At 38.8% G+C, this 16,882-nt stretch overlaps 1 protein-coding gene across 2 annotated transcripts in view; it reads right to left on the reverse strand.

The window, feature by feature from the left end:
• Window positions 1–16,882, reverse strand: part of LOC149311230 (uncharacterized) — a 121,764-nt gene that overhangs the window by 56,901 nt on the left and 47,981 nt on the right. For both annotated transcript variants that reach the window (XM_089530598.1, XM_089530599.1), the window contains 9 exons: window positions 16,010–16,168; window positions 13,061–13,151; window positions 11,735–11,875; window positions 10,338–10,486; window positions 8,564–8,675; window positions 6,310–6,359; window positions 4,837–5,013; window positions 3,248–3,365; window positions 2,218–2,383 (listed from right to left, as the gene is read on the reverse strand). In XM_089530598.1, the coding sequence (XP_089386724.1) occupies window positions 2,218–2,383; window positions 3,248–3,365; window positions 4,837–5,013; window positions 6,310–6,359; window positions 8,564–8,675; window positions 10,338–10,486; window positions 11,735–11,875; window positions 13,061–13,151; window positions 16,010–16,168 (1,163 nt within the window). The remainder of the gene's footprint in view (window positions 1–2,217; window positions 2,384–3,247; window positions 3,366–4,836; window positions 5,014–6,309; window positions 6,360–8,563; window positions 8,676–10,337; window positions 10,487–11,734; window positions 11,876–13,060; window positions 13,152–16,009; window positions 16,169–16,882) is intronic.

Genomic DNA, 16,882 nt, shown 5'->3' on the forward strand with positions numbered 1-16,882 from the left:
AACCCTAGTGTCCCAGTGTTCTTGTCCAACATCCAAATGTTTTAGCAAACATTTTGTTCAAAACTAACAATATGCATACGTGAAATGGAACAACCAGTCAGGGAAATCTTGCATAATGAAATATGTATTTTTAACCTCAGAAAACGTCTTCCAAAATGCATCCAGAGATTATTATTTTTCTTTCACCAGCCTCCATGTTCTTGTGCTTTCCATTTTGGCCTATTAATATCTGTTTTTTTTAAACATGGCAGGGGGAGCTAGTGACGTGGATTAATCTGCTTTCCCTTTTTCTCTCTTCTCTCTAAAATACACCACTTTATATGTACTTGTTTTTTCCAACACCACCAAAAAGAGAGAGGGAGAAAGGAGAAAAAAAAGGGGAGGGGATGGAAAAAAAAGCAATTCTAAGCTGTTAATATCTGCTGGTTAAAGTATAAATTCCTGCAGCAGTGTCCATACAAGCCAGAATATGGCTTACTGATTTTCTTGGTTTAGGCATAACCAGCCTTTGACAGCTACAGTTATAGAAAGGCACACCTGTTAATGTTAATGCTACCTCCATTATAGCACCATGAACCATGAAATAAAGTACATAATGATTAACAAAAATCAGATCCATTCAGGTCTGGAAGTCAACTTCACCCTCTTGGAAACTCTTGGGCATGACAACAAGGGTTGGTAGCAGTGATGGCAAAACAGGCAGTAGGTTACATGTAGCTCATAGGCTGTATGTTGTCACCCTTGGCATAAACTCAAGAAAAGATTTTTGGCCTTAATAGGCATACAAGGTGGTTGTTGTGTGCCTTCAAGTTATTTCCGGTTTATGGCCGTAAACAAGGTTTTCTTGAAAAGATATACAGTATTACTGTATATACTCGACTATATGTCGATCTTATGAAAAGTTGAGGGCAAGTTTTGGAGGTTAAAATTATGGATTTTGATATGACTCAAGTATAAGTCAAGGGTAAAATTTAGGGGCATGTAACAAAGGGTCTATAGGATGAAGCAAATGAACATGATGCCAAAGAACCTCACAAAATTCCAGCAGGCATAACTGTTTGTGCTCATGCTAAAGGCAGGATAGATGAGAGAGCAGATGGGTCTCAGTGCTTTCAGGACAGATTACATGTTTGACTTTCACAAAGGGATGGTTCCCTTTTTATAAGCATTAAAGTACAGTACATACATTGACCCGTGGATAAGTCGGCTCAGGTTTTTTGGGTCAATTTTTGACTAAAATTTCTAGACTTATACATGAGTATATACAGTAATCTCTACATTTAGATTTCAAATGTTGCAGTCTTGAAATTCTGTTCCTGTTGTGAGACTTTTGCCAGAGCAAAGATGTATAGTATTTTTTGCTATCTCAACAAACAATATCAGACACCACCACCACCCCTGGGTTGGATTATCAGTTGAAACAATTTGAGGAAATGTTTCTAACACTGTTTGCATTTTAAAATTTGAATTTACTGGCAGACCTCAGTTAGAGCAAAGCTCCTTTTTACAAAGTATGGTACTCTTATGTCCTCCTCATAGTAAACATGACAATAAAGCTTGAGCTGGTAAAGAGTGGTATTTACTACAACTGATCACACTATATCTCTGTTTACCTGCACTACAGACAAGAATAACAACAGCTGTCTCCAGAATTCCTAACTGAGTATGTGTGAACAGTAAAGGAAAAGAGAAAAGGGGAAAGCTACCTCACTAGCTCTCCCTGACACGTTAAAAAAAAATCCATATATATATATAGGCCAAAATGGAAATCATAAGAAAAGTGGAAGCTGGTGAGACTAAAATAATAATCCTTGGATGCATTTTGGAAGAGGTTTTCTGGGGTCTCTACAAGGTTAAAAAATAAATGTTTCCTTATGCAAGGTTTCCCTGACTGGTTGTTTCATTTCACGTATGCACAGTTAGTTTTGAATAAAACGTTTCCCAAAACATGTTGAACTACTCTACTTTTTTCGTGGTGTAGGGACCTATCCATATTCTTTCATTATTTCTGCCTTTAGTACCAAATTTTCTGTTAACACAGTACTGGTTAAAACACATCTATCTAAGGTATTTTTGTTTTTGTATTTGTTGGTTGACTTGAAACATGTAACAAGCATTTTTGGTTTTTCCCTCCTTTCCACAAAATTATTGGTTTCGATAATTCATCTAAAATTTGGCAATAGAATCAATTCCAAAAGCAATGAAAATGCTACTAACCAATCCATTCAGTCCCTCCCCAGTCTGCGCTGAGACAGTCAGAAGGGCACAAGTAATCAAAGCACTCCGGAGGACTTCCTAGCTGAACAAAGCTGAAAATGTATGCAATAATGTCGTGAAAAGCTGCCACAATCTCAAGGGTTTGCTTCAGGGCTCTGTACCCAGTCTATGGAAAAGAGTTTTTTAAAAAAAGGATAAGGACAAAATCTTTAATACCAAGCATGCATAAAACATCAAGACTTTACTGAACCAAAGGTTTAGCGGTTTCATAGATTGCCTGCTACATACCAATATTCCCCTAATTCTACTGAGGCTATTTTAGAGGAGCAGAAATTACCCAAAACTGAGCAATAAAGTGAATCAACCTGATTCATAGTGGGTCTCCTCTCCCACGATACACTGGTCTGCTACAGCCTATGCTGTTCAGTAGAGTCACCTAGTCCTGCGGAAAGACTTTGAGGGAGCATAAAGAGGTCTAACACGGTTCCTTATGCAAGCAGCCTTCTCCTCATGTGACCTTTAGATTCAAGCCAGTGCACCTTGACATGTATTCTAATTGTAAATCACATTGGACGTCAACTTTTTCCAAAAAGCAAGGTACTTGCTAAATTAATCAATCAGTCCGAGGAATTTGCAAAATGTCTGATTTGCTGCCATCACCATCAAAGGTTGGCAAATGGATGGTCTTCAATATTTACCATCCATCAGGAGGGGCATAACTTAGATTTTCCACCACAGGGACCAACATGTTTTGGCCTATATCTAGCTTCATTTAGTTTATAAATTATAATATCTCAGTCATACAACACTGAGCACATTTTCATTTTGTGCCTCTAGGAAATGATTGCCAAATAAATCTATGTAGCTTGAGTAACAAGAGTGGGTAAAGTATAGCCCTTTAGATGTTATTGGACTGCAACTCCCAGGATTCCTCAACACTGACTATGCTAACAATGACTGATGGGACTTGTTACAGACCAGCAACATCTGATGGGCATACTTTGGTTATCGTTGTTTTAAGCATACTGACCTTCTCTGGTAGCATTCTGAAGAGAAATAAGACTTCTGATGGATGAGGGATGAACCACAGGTTCAAGAAGGATCGTCCATCAGAGGACAGTAAACAGCGGGGCCGTGGCTGGAATGATCTGAATGGGGTCATAGGAGGAAGCTGAATTACATGGGCAATCATACTACACTGTTCTGTGACACTCAATGGCCACATGACTAACACTGTTGCACTATGCTTGCATGGCTATTTTTCATTTTCTGGCTGTAATACATATATCTAATATAGATGGATTATTATGACAATTGCTCCTCCTGTCACAATAATCTGTATACCATTTTGTTACACAGATGAGCCTAAACTGGCCTACAACGTAAGAATAGCAATAGTAAAATTCTGGGCAGATCTCATGTTGCAGCGCAGTAGAAGCTGAAGAGGTATAGAAACAATCACTGCTTGGATGAGAGACCACTGAAGACACAACCTAAGGTATGCAGATAACACAGTACTACTACCGTGCACATCTACAGCGCTATATAAATAAAGCATAATAATAATAATAATAATAATAATAATAATAATAATAATAATAATAGCAGAAACCAATAGGCCTTGAGGACCTTGAAGACGGTCAAGGAGGATACTGCCAATGTAGGCTTAATGCTGTACATTAAGAAAACAAAAATAAAGGGATCACAGAAAATGTACAATAATTCATCCTAGATAAAAAGAAAATTGAAATAGTCAAAGAGTTCCCATACCTTGGATCAAATATTGACCAGAACAGAGACTGCAGTCAAGAAATATGGAGGACACTAGGACTAGGAAGTGCAGCTATGAAAGAACTGGAAAAGATCTTAAAGCAGAAAGATATAACTCTGAACACGAAAGTGAGGATAGTTCAAAGCCACTGTATTCTCCATTAGCATGTATGAATGTGAGAGCTGGACAGTGAAGAAAGCTGAAAGAAAGAAAATCAACTCATTTGAGATTTGGCCTGGAAGGGAGGGCTGAGGACACAGGACACTACAAACAGCAAAGAAGGCAAACACATGGGTTCTAGAACAGATCAGGCCTGGACGCTCTCTGGGGGCCGGAATGATGAAACTGAGACTGTCATACTTTGGGCACATCATGATAAGACTTGAGTCATTAGAAAAGACAAGGATGTTGAGAAAGGTAGAGGGGATGTAGAAAGAGAGAAAAATCACATGTCAGATCAGAGAGGCTATGGGCCTGAGCAGATCAGATGAGGCCAGGGCATTTAAAATGGTCTCAAACTGGATTATTTCTGCAGTGTGTTTTAGGCCACAGTTCCATGCTCCATTCAGCTATGAAGCAATATCACCCCTTCTCAGTGTTGTTTCAAAAACAAAATGGCAGGAAAGTGGGAGACAGAAACATGTAGAATGCTTTAAGCTCCTCTGAGAAAAAGGCAGGAATAAATGGAGTAAAGATATAATTATATAATATAATTTGTTATAATTATAATATATCTACTGATAGTATTAACAGAATATAAATACCAGAATAAACAAACTGTTGTCAAGCCTATTCAATCAAATTTACAAAACAATCAGGCTGGACCCAGAAACAAACTAGTTACAAACCTGGGATCCTCTCCAAGCTTTCCTTTTGATTCTCTCTCTCCTTTCTTCTCTTGTGGTAACCCCACAATGAAGTATTTGGCTCTCACACTAGGGAAATCACTCAGCATAGCTCTTATGCTGTTGTAATATGCAATGATCTGACTCCGAAGAGAGTACTGAGATATGCGATGGTTCATCCTAAATTATTCCAAAATGTAACATTAGCAAAATACTATTCAATTAGCATCTTATAAAAGCAGTGCCTTCCCTGTTTTATAATTGCTTTCACCGAAATGCAAAGTGGTAATGCCTGACATACTAAATATTAGCAAAACAATTGTCTCACAATTTTCAGTCTCATGTTGATAGGTTTTGCAAGTGAAAATTATTGACTTTTCAGCATCAGTTATGAATAACAATCACACTCATTTGAAAGCATTGTTCAATCATATATGTAAAGCTGTTGTGATCTTTACATTCAGACAATGAAAAAAGGTTGTTTTCATAACAGAGAGCTGAATTTATAAGCCTGTCCAGCTGCAGACCTCTTGACTTGTGCTCTCTTAGACCAAGTTGCATCTGAGGGATAGCAGTGCTGAAATGGTACATTCTGATCCACAGCCATGACACGGCTAATATTATATTACAAGGGTGGGGGTATTTTTGCCCCTCCATGTGTTTGGAATTGCAACTCCCATCAGTCTTTCAAAGCATTCCAGTGATGAGAAATTACAGGAGATGAAGCACAAAAACTTTAGAAGAGCAAACATTACCCATCCCTGATGTAAAACTGACATGAACATTTGCCCAATACAGACTCTCGATATCTGCTCTGCCACATGATCATTGCCAGTAATATTATATCCAAAAGGGATATCCCAAAAACGCATTTGAACTAAATAGAGGATTTCCAGGTTTTGCTTTCCCTGCCCTAATATCATTTCAGTTGCCTTTTCCCTTTCTGTATTCTCTGTATAACATTCTCTCTCTCTCTCTCTCTCTCTCTCTCACACACACACACACACACACACACATATATAAAGCAAGCTTGCCTGACAGCTACATTGCCAGTTTATTCCCTAATATTATTTTCAGTAGCTTTTACTTTCAGTAGTTTCTTAATGTATGCGAAGCGTAATGCAGATGCCAACCCTAGGTTTTCAGATGGCATCTTGGGTTCAGTTAACTAGATCTTACATTGGGTTAGGTTGGAAGAGTTTCTCTCCCCCCCCCCCCCCCCCACACACACCACTGCTCTGTTATGATACTTTAATATGTTAGATGTTTAAACTTGTTGTATTTTTTGCAGGGTTTTTACAAGCTTATTGGTTTACTCTCTTTGACTCCTTGGGAGCCTAGCTACTTTGAAGCCTGTTCCTCTGGATAACTGGGGTGGGGATGGCATCAGTATAGTGACAGGCCTTAGTTTAAACTGAAAACGGGAGAAAAAAAGCTTCATACACATAAAGTATTGTATATATTTCATATACTTACTTATGGCAGTATTCAACAATAACTTCTCTTTTGATTTTTTCAACTTCATCCTACAATAAATTTTATTGTTTGGTCTTTACATAATATTTGAAATATTTTATATAAAAATGCATGAAATGACATTTTAAAATCAGACAGACACACTATAATATTGCAAAGCTGGGGGGATCTATTGTGTCTCCCCTTGCAAACCCCCTTGGCTCATTCAGTCCCCTCCAGAGGGCTGCCCCTCACATCAACATAATACCTCTTGTACTTCTCTGATACTGACCTGTAGTGTTTTAGGATTTGTTGCTGTTTTCTGCTTATGTTATTTCATCCCAGAAACACAGGGAAAACAACCATAAATACAGAAATACATTAAAATTGATTGACCAAGTATCATTAAATAGATTTTTGGAAGGGAGAGAAATATGTAAAGGCAACTGTGAATACAGAGGACAAAATCCAAATGTTACTTCCAACAAGAGTAGATTTAAATCAATGAGACTTACAGGTCTTGCAACTAACAAATCTCATTCATTTTAATAGGTCTTCTCTAGTTGGATATATTCCAAAATTTGGACAGGGGTTGCAGCTGGCACTGGATATAGTCCATAATTTTTCTTGTTAACTGCCTTCAAGTTAACTTATTTCTAATCTTGACTGAATATGACCTAGATTGTAACTTTGTAACTTCTCCTAAGTAATGCCTGAAGGAAGGTGCCTTCATGTAAAACAGATTCCCAAACTTTAGTCCTCCACATGTTTAGGACTTCATCTCCCAGAATTATTGGCCAAGGTGGCTTCTGGGAGACGAATTCCAAAGCATCTGGAGGAACAGAGTTTGCGAACCAATGATGTAAAAGATGTCCTTTTGCTCATGTTAGATTGCTTGCTTAGACTAAAGCTTTCCTTTAAAGATTTCTCTGCCCACACACTCATTTCATGTACCTTGCCCTGTGTGTGTGTGAGTGTGCATGTTTGTGTGTGCGTGTGCATGCGTGTGTGTGTGCATGCACACAGCATACTCGTCTCCCTGTTATTCTGGAGTACTTTTCAGCAGTTCTTAGCACCAGCTGCAGCACTCTGTTCCTACCATAAAGTAGGTTTCTTATTAATTCCATATATCAGAACAAAAAATGGATCCTTCACTGCTTGCTTCTTCCCTTCCCTTCCCTTCCCTTCCCTTCCCTTCCTTTACCTTCCCATTTTAAAAAAATAGAGTTATTGTGCATTAGTGAAATGGGACTTTTGCACTGTGTGGTATAACTCTAAAAAAAGGTTTTAAAAATCTACATCTTAAAAAATATGGGACTATACAGATTGACACTTTGTGCCAGCCTGTGCATGGAGTGATGGTGGAGTGTCTGCATGCTCCAAGCTCTACTTCTACTGGCAGGGCACCATTTTGGTGTGCGCTGGTCTACACGGCACACACCATGACGACACACCTCTGGTGCAGCACCCAAACAGTGCAGCACAGAAGGGGTGTCACCATGGTGCACCGGTGCACCTATGACACCCCTTCCAGGGAGCAAGAAGAAGCTGCTTTTCATGGCTTCTTTTCGCTCCCTCTGAAGGCCATGGTGTGCAGTTGCTGTGGCCCTAATCGGGGCGAAAAGGGACGGCATCCTGCTGCCCATCTGTAGAGCCCCTGAATCTTGGTTTCAAAAAAAACCACAAAAACAAACCTGGAAGAGCCTCGGGTTAAAGAAATTGCTCCAGAGAGCCCCCCCCCCCACTGCCTCAGAATGGAACAAGTGAATGTGGAAATGACAACAAGTGGCAGTGTCTAAGGAACTGTATCACAGGTGGTAGTCACACATCTTTAGACCAATCTGGATGATCCCACAGTTGCACTCATTTTCCTTTCTGTTCCAATTAAATTATAAAGCATAACAACTGTTCTTAAACTCTTTCACACAGACTTCATTACAGCTCTACTGTTCATTTAAAACACACACACTTTCATTCTCCACATGTATGATTACAGAATTAAAAATGACACAATTCTTTTTAAAAACAAGAGGTTTTGTGCAGCCTTCTAGGCATCACAAAAAGAGTTTTGTACAGCTCTTCAGATATCACTGAACTGGCACTCTCAGAATTCCTCACCACTGGCTATGCTGGTTAGGGATGCTAACAACATGGGCCACACAATTCCCAACCTTGATTTTAAAAGTTCAGAAGACTGAAGCCAAATTATTCCTTTGAAATCATTCTAAAAATAACATCAGTATAACTGCTAAAAATATATTCCTGATGGACTTACAGGTTTTTGCATTCTACTTCCCAAGGTTTGCTTTTTTTGAATGAATGTGTTCAGCATCATGTCTCGGGGACCCTGTTTCTCCAGCTGGATGGAAACAAAAGCTTCTGGGTACCTGGAGAACAAATGAATGACTGCCCTTAAGATAGAAATATTGGCACTATTCTGTTAATAGGAAAGCTAAATAGTAAATACTTATTCCACAACTATGGTCTGTTCCGCACGGGCATAAAGTACGCGCTCTGCGCGTACTAGGATTAGAAAGGGGCGTCACTTCCTGATGCCCCTAACCCTAATACAGACCGAGTCCGTACAAAATAGTGGCACCCGTTCCACACGGGCACCGCCATCTTGACGTAGCGTCCGCACATCGCGCAGCACATGACACTGCGAGTGCGCCATTGCGAGTGCGCCATTGGTGCCTCGCGATGTCATAAGCACGCCACAAAAAGAAGCACCATTTTGGCGCTTTCTATTTGCAGCGCGGTTTGGATGCTGGGGCTCCTCCGCGCTGCAAATGATGGTGGCGGCAGACCACACGTTTTGGGTGGTCTGTAACGTGCCTATGTTTTCTAAATATTTAGTAAAATAGAGTTCTGCCATCATTAATGCTAAGAGACTTTGAGACTTCTTATCTCAAAATCTACGTTTAGTGAAAATGTGCATGTGAGCCTTAGCAAACAGGAAGTCCAAAACAATACAAAAATGACTTTCCCATCATGACATCCTACATCAACACAGTATAGTGTGAATGGAGTAACACTATGGGCATAGCGAACTGTGTGGTCCTTCCCCCTCAACAGGAAACTCTGAGCCCCATAGGAGTAAGAGAGGGACATAAATATAAGCCCCTAAGAAGAGAGATCCATTTATCTTCCATTCCTTATTCAGCCAGAAGGAACGGTCATGATAAGCTGAAAAAGTCTCAATATTACTGATTCAACCCACTGAGTTTGCCTACACACTGCAGCATTAGGATGGAAATGAACAACAGGGGCAATGGCATCACCACCACCACCATTCTATCATATCCTACCTTTTGCCCAGTTCAGGGCTCACGACAGCTTAGAACAGTTAAAACAAACATAGCTAAAAATTCTCGACACACAAAAGTCATAGCGTCCATGAGCTGTGTGTGAATGGGGTCTGTGATGGTATTTACTGAACACTCGTTTAGAAAGTAATGTCATTTCAATAGCTTTAAATTCTCAGTCACCTTATTCTGATAACCAAAGAGTTTTGTGTGTAGAAATCCATTTGTGTACACACGCAAGACTTTGCAACTCCCAACATCTGGGGAAGTCAACTGAGGCCCTTCAGATGTTTTAGGGCTGCAGCTCTCATAATCCCTCAACACTGGCTATGCTGAGTAGAACTGATGCAAGATGTACAGCTAGAGGACCATATTTGCCAGCCTTCAATAAACAAGCACCTTAAACATCCAATAGTTTCATTTTTTTCTTTGAAAGGTACAGTGATTTCCATTTGAGATTTTTTTTTTTTTTGCACCATCTCCCTTAACTTCATAAGGTTTCTCTTTGTCATCTGCCAAAAGCCACTGGATGTGCTTAGAAACTCATGGGCATCAATTAGTCAGGTAGTCCAAACGATTTCCAACAAAATAAGTTGCATTATCATTAGACTGGATACTATGGGTTTGGGACATGGAGACTATTAAATAAGTATTAACACAGTCCAACACTGGACGGGATTAACGTGGTTCCGGTAGCTAGTACATATTGCTAAGAGAATAAAAGCATCAAGTCTTAACAATTACCTCCTTAAATTACAGTGCCCAGCTATAAAACGCCCAGTGAAATATGAAAGTGGTGTAGTAGCAAGTAATTGGTCTTCTAGTTCATTCCCAATTGTAGAACTGCTTCCACTTGCTGAGCTGCTCTGACTTCTCAGACTTAGGGCCCCTTCCTGAAACAGATGCATACATTTTCCTTTGACACAGACTTATTATCTAAAACAGATAACAAACCCTACTTATTATTGCAATAGGCAGAGATACACTGTGTATCTATCTATGAGTAATTATGCAAGCCATGTTTACATAGCTGTCTGTCTGATATTTGACCACTACTTTTTAAAGCAATAAAAGTGAATTTAATGTCAATTGTTCATGTGATAAATCCACTTCTCTGTAATGTTAAAATTTCAGATTAACACACTGAGCATCATATGAGTATACATTAATACAAATCTGGTCTCCAGAGTTGTAGTTCAGTGTTCAAACCACTATACCATGTGCCTTCAAGCTACTTGTCAACTTATGGAAAATTTCATTAATTTCATACAGTATTCTTAGGCAAAATGGTTTGCCAGTTCCTTCTTCTGAAATAGAACCTACAGCACCTGATGTCCGTTGGCAGTCTCCCAGCTAAATACTAATTAGCCACCATTTTAATTTCTTGCTGCACTCCAGAGCAATACAATGTTAAGGGCATTGGGAAAAACTGAAATGGCAACAAGGCCTGAGGCTACTTAGAATATTGGGTTTGGGCTAGATTATTATTTATTTTTTGGAGTGGACCAGGGCCCTGGCAGTTTCCCGAGAATGCCAGAGACTGATATCAGCCTTGTCTAAGTGCACTGCGATGTGGTAATTTTCTATTTTTGCAGTTGGCTTTTTTTACGTAGAAAGAAAGAAAGCTTACACCTGCACCAAAACAAGCAAGCAAAATATATCCAGAAGACAATTTTTATTCATATTGGCCAATTGTTACTAAAGTAAAGGAAATGCAAATATTGAATAGATTAACATTCAACAGAGAATACATTTTTGTCTGGGGTAAAAATAATGACACTGATTGAAATATGTATATTTTCTCATTCTTCTCTTATGACTTTGAAGAAAACATATAATAGCTAATTTAATTAATGGTTCAATCAAGTGTTAACATAACATTAGGTGGAATTTTATGACATCCCAGCTAAATTGATATAAGGATGTTAAGCAAAATGTATTTAATGTTCTCTATAATTTAGTATCTTTTATGACATTATAAATAAAGGATTATAAATAAATCTCCATACCCAACCTCTCTCTTTTTGACAGCAGCCCATGACGGCTGTGTTTTCTTTTGTTTTAAACCAAAAATTATATGTAAAAAATTACATGTGCAGTGCTGTTTGGCCCTTAGGGAGATGGGGACAGTGACTTCTAACCTTCATGTCCATAGTTCGTGTGGGTTGCATCATGGGACAAAATGCAGCTTGTTGAATAGCCATAAGGAGTGTGTTTTTATGAGTGACTTGGCAGGCAAGAGCAATCTGCAAATTTTCCACTCCATAAGGATTCACTAAGATCTGAAGGATAAACATTAAAAGATAAGCAATTGCACAACCATAATGGGAAATCACACAGTTCTTGTCATGCATGTATCAGCTATACGCCTGTCAAAGGATGGAATCTTTCTTACATGAATTCAGAATATGATCCTGTTACATATGGAACCTAGAATAGTTACATGCAATAGAAAACAATAATGAATTTTACCATATATGACAAGAATTTGAATATTTGCAACTGATACAGCCCATAGGTGATCAAGCTACAGTTCTAACAGAGTCCACAAAGAGTAGACATAGAGCTATGTGTATGTTCTAGACAAGCCCACAGAATGTATGTGCAGTGGATTACCACTAAACAGTGAGTGAGTGAGTAGAAAAGTAATTTACTGGTACAACAATGCAGCATCTGTACTGATCTGTGGAATCCATGAAGTACTGGACATAATAGCAACATGTGAATTAACCCATGCTGGGCATCAGAGACCACAGGACTGAAATGCTATAAACACTTCATAGCATGTTCTATCCTTCTCTTGCTTGCATTGCTGAACAGCTGAGTATAGCACACATTTAACTGCTTTCATACAGTTGTTATATTGCAGTTTTTCTACAAAAATTGAAATATTGCTGGTTCCCTCACACAATTAGATCAATAATAATAATAATAATAAAATTTATTTATATCCCACCCTATCTGCACTCAAGCAATCAGGGTGGCTTACAGCACTAAAAAGTGTACATATCATATCCCCCAACCCTCCCTCCCTTAAAATAGAATTAAACACTTTACAATTAAAAGACGTTTAAAAGATTGATAACAATTTAAACAATAAAAATAAACAAACAACAATGGACAGGCAAACAGCAACGGGATCGGTCCATTGTTTTCTCTCTCTGGTGACCGGGCATCTATTCAGGAAAGGCCTGCCAAAGGAGATCCATCTTTACAGCTTTTTAAAAGCTCTCTAAGGTGGTTATATGACAGATCTAATCCGACAGGCCATTCCATTGCCTGGGAGCAATAGCCGAAAAGGTCCTCTGGGCAGTTGTGGATAACCTGGTTTTTATTGGTTGTAGCAGATTTCTCCCAGAGGACCTAAGTGTGCGGGGTGGATTATATGGAAGGAGGTTGTGAGATGTGTGTTAAAATGTAATGATTTTACAGCATTTCAGTTTATGATGAATGGGAAAAAATGGCACCTGAAGAATGCTTTCTCTTGTGTGAAAACTAAATTTGCCGATTTGATTGTCAATATCCTGGATGTTTAACGTTAAACTGGATGGAATATATCTGTAAGAGATAAGTGTCTCTTAGTTATTAAGATACAAAATGCAAAATTTTCTTACCCAGTAATTAAATTAAAAACTTTTTTGCTTGCTTTTGGGTTAACTTTACATTTTCTTACTGTAAGGAATTACAGAAATAACTTTCATTTTTATACAAAACACATATCCAATCATATTACTGATGGAGAGCCATCATTAGAAGTATTCCAAAATGCTGACCAATTCAGCATATGTAAGCATTAATCTAAAAAGGAGAGACATGGTTTATCCTTTCCAAAGGCGGATGGTTTGACATGACTAGTACATGTAACAAAATGCCTGTTTCTGAATGCTACTGTAGATTTCTGAAGTGTATCAATAAAAACACATATGTTATACAAAATCAGTCTTCCACAAACAATGGTTTGTAGAAATCCATATTACTATGCTCCTTAGCCAGGTCAAACTGGAGGGGGATGATGAAAATTGAATCACGAGAAGAGGACACGTTAGTGCCAAGTGTGGTGGTGGTCTTTAAAACAAGATGCAGGATCATACCATACCTTGACTTTTGCTCTCAAAGGGGAGTTACAAAAGCAGAATTGAACTTCTATATATTTCTGGGTTTTATTATTATTAATATTTTTTGCATTTTGTGGAATGGTGCACGCCACCATTGCTCCTGGGGGTGGAAAATCCTTGTACTTTGGCCATCCCTCAGTTAAAGAAATCAAAATCATCTATAGTCCACAAAGAGTGCATGCTCAGCTATGTATATGTCCTAGACAAGCTCATCTGATGTATGAACAGTGGATTACTACTGAACAGTGAATGAGTGGGTAGGAAGACCACTTACTGAGACAACAATGCAACATTCATTCCCTCCAACTACAGTGGGCCCTTGGTATCTACCATGTGGATACCAAAATCCATGGATGATCAAATCTCATTAAATACAATGGCACAGTAAACTGGTGGCTCATATATAAAAAAGTAAAATCAAGGTGGTTGGTTTTGTTTTGGGGTTTTTGGGTATTTATATATATTTTCAAATATTTTCAAACCATAGGTGATGGAATTTGTGGATACGGAGGGCCAACTGTACATTGATTTGGCAAGGACAGTCTTCTTCCATTTGTTCAACTACTTTTAAATTGTTCTGGTTTCTCTCTCCTCCTCCCATGTCAGCTGCTACCACACTACAGAATTAATGCAGTCTGACACTGCTTTAACTGTCATGACTCAATCCTATGGAATCTTGGGATTTGTACTTTTTTTGTGGTGCCAGGAATCCCAGACAGAATAGGTTAAATATCTCACAGAACTACAGACCTCAGAATTCCATAGCACTGAACCAAAGCAGTTAAAGAGGTGTCAAACTGCATTAATTCTGCAGTGTAGATGAAGCCTTCCTTCCATTTGTCCTCAGCTTACTTCATTTGCTGCAAACTGAGTTCAAAGCGCAAAAGTAGTTTGCACTCAGCTCAGCCATGGAGGAGGAGAGAAAAAAAGCTGGATCTTTTTTCCCAGTAGGCTCCAGGAGAAGGAAACTGCTGCAGCCTCTCCTAGTTTGTCTGTTCTTTCTCACTGATAACTCTTGCCATATTGATCATACTTTTGATGTTGCTTGGTCATGCATGTCTCATTTTCATCTGTGAAATATTGATCAGTGGAATCCATCAAGCAGTGCAGGCACAACATAGAAAGACTGATGAGTGAGTGATCCCATATTGCGCAGCAGAGATCATAGCACTGATGTGCTATTCACACTGTATAGCATGGTCTGTATCTCTTTTTGCTTGTATTTCCCACACATCTAACACAACTGTTTCACTTTTCTTTGCCTGGATTATGAAAACTACTGGCACAAGCAGTTAAGAGGAGGAAGACAGGGCACTGGAATCTGTCAAGGACAGGTGTAAAGTTCTGAGTCATCATGACCTGGCCTAATAATGGTGAGAAAACATATACCATGGTGGTGGAGCAGACCCAGCTTCTGTGGGTATGTTCCAGGAACAAAGGTCTGGAAGACTGCCTGGATGAGGTGGCAGCAGAAGTGGTGCATATCTAGTTTCTACTGTGTTTGTGTGCATATAGAGCATCTGTACCTTGCCCTCTCAAGATTACTCACAAGGGCACAATTGGCAGCTCCAGTAATGCAACAACTAAACTGGAATGATTATTCTAGTATAAGCATTAATATATATTGGTATCTAGAAAATACAAAGATAGTCTAGTCCCAATGAATTTGGCAGGGAAAACTTAACTGCACACCTTTTATGCACTCCCTCTTAATTTTTTCCTGTTATGAAATTATAGCAATTATCTGTTTTATTATTATTACTTTTGAAACCATGAAAATACAGCTTTCAGTCTCACTTTATTTACATAAGTGTTTGAAATCCAAACATTAGGATGTGTTTAACTAGGGCTAGTTTGTTCTATACTGTGGAGGGCAACTATGGAAGGCTAGGGGGCTGGATCAGCTCTCAGGAGACCTTGGAAGATCATACACACCACACTGCAACTGCCTGCAAAAAAAATTAAAAAAATGTTTACTCCCACATGCCCCCAATCATCCTTGGAGGGTGGGGTGGATGAGGCTATTTTCATCTTGCTTTGCGGGCAGCCTGGGCCATTATAGCCCCAGGAAAAGCCTTGTTTAGCAACAGGAAATGATGAGAAGTCACTCCCTTGTATTTATAAAGTTATTTTCTGGGTCCAAAATGGCCCAGCTGGTTGTCTGGCCCACAAGCTGCACTTTGCCCACCCTAGCTCTATACAAAACTGTATACTATAATTTGATCTGGACCTTGATGTGTTAAACCAACTGCTGGTCCAACTTACAACACTTATTGAACTACTCAAAATGCTCTTTCTTACCTGTCAACACTACTGTCCTGATGATCTAGTAGAGAAGTAATAAATACTGATGCAGGCTGGTCTGCTTTTTCTTTGTGAGTTGCAAATTCAAAATACACAGGCCTTAAGTAGAGATGGAACTCATCAAAACCCATTTCTCCTGAAAATTCCTTATACAGTCTAAAGGGGGAAAGAACACATTTACTTCTGGAGATATGTATGTCATCATCCTTTCTTATGAGTTTTAAACTTATGACAGTATGTTTGTATGGACATATTTAAATAATAATCTGCCTTCCTCTCAGCCTGAGCTTCAAGGCAGCTTTCAAGTCCCAACTAGAACAGCCCTATTCAGTCAATCATTGAATGATGAGCCAATGAACAGATAAATTCCACTAATGCAACGAGTCTAATCCAGGCTAAAAACAGGATTTTATTTTATTTGACCTATGTGTTTGCACCAGTCATCTAACCATGAATAGTGTCAGAAAACACTACAGCCCTTGGTTCATTTGACATGCTGAAAATCTGTTTGTTGCTGTTGTTTGTAGCCCTCCAGCCATTGTTGGAAGACAAATATCATTGTGACTTGGAGTCCAAGTGCATTTGGAGAACCATAGTTTTCTCCACTCATGGTATATAGATGATGGAGTTTAAAGTTAAATGGTGGCTGAATGAATGTGAAAGAGAATAGATTTCCCTATCAAGGACGTAATAACTAAAGAAGGCATTTTGATCAATAGTGGCTTAGAAGGACTGAAGAAATGATAGATCCACATCTTTACAAGAGTTCTATTGTTGCAAAGAAGCCAGATATGAATGAAAGTCTCAAAAAAGATTAAAATAATAATTTAGGGCATGTCCTAGCACCTGTCTTTTCACAGAGCAATGGTG

This window comes from Sceloporus occidentalis, unplaced genomic scaffold (genome assembly GCF_023333645.1).
Source record: "Sceloporus occidentalis isolate IW3139 unplaced genomic scaffold, rSceOcc1.0.p SCAF_6, whole genome shotgun sequence".
Taxonomy (NCBI): domain Eukaryota; kingdom Metazoa; phylum Chordata; class Lepidosauria; order Squamata; family Phrynosomatidae; genus Sceloporus; species Sceloporus occidentalis.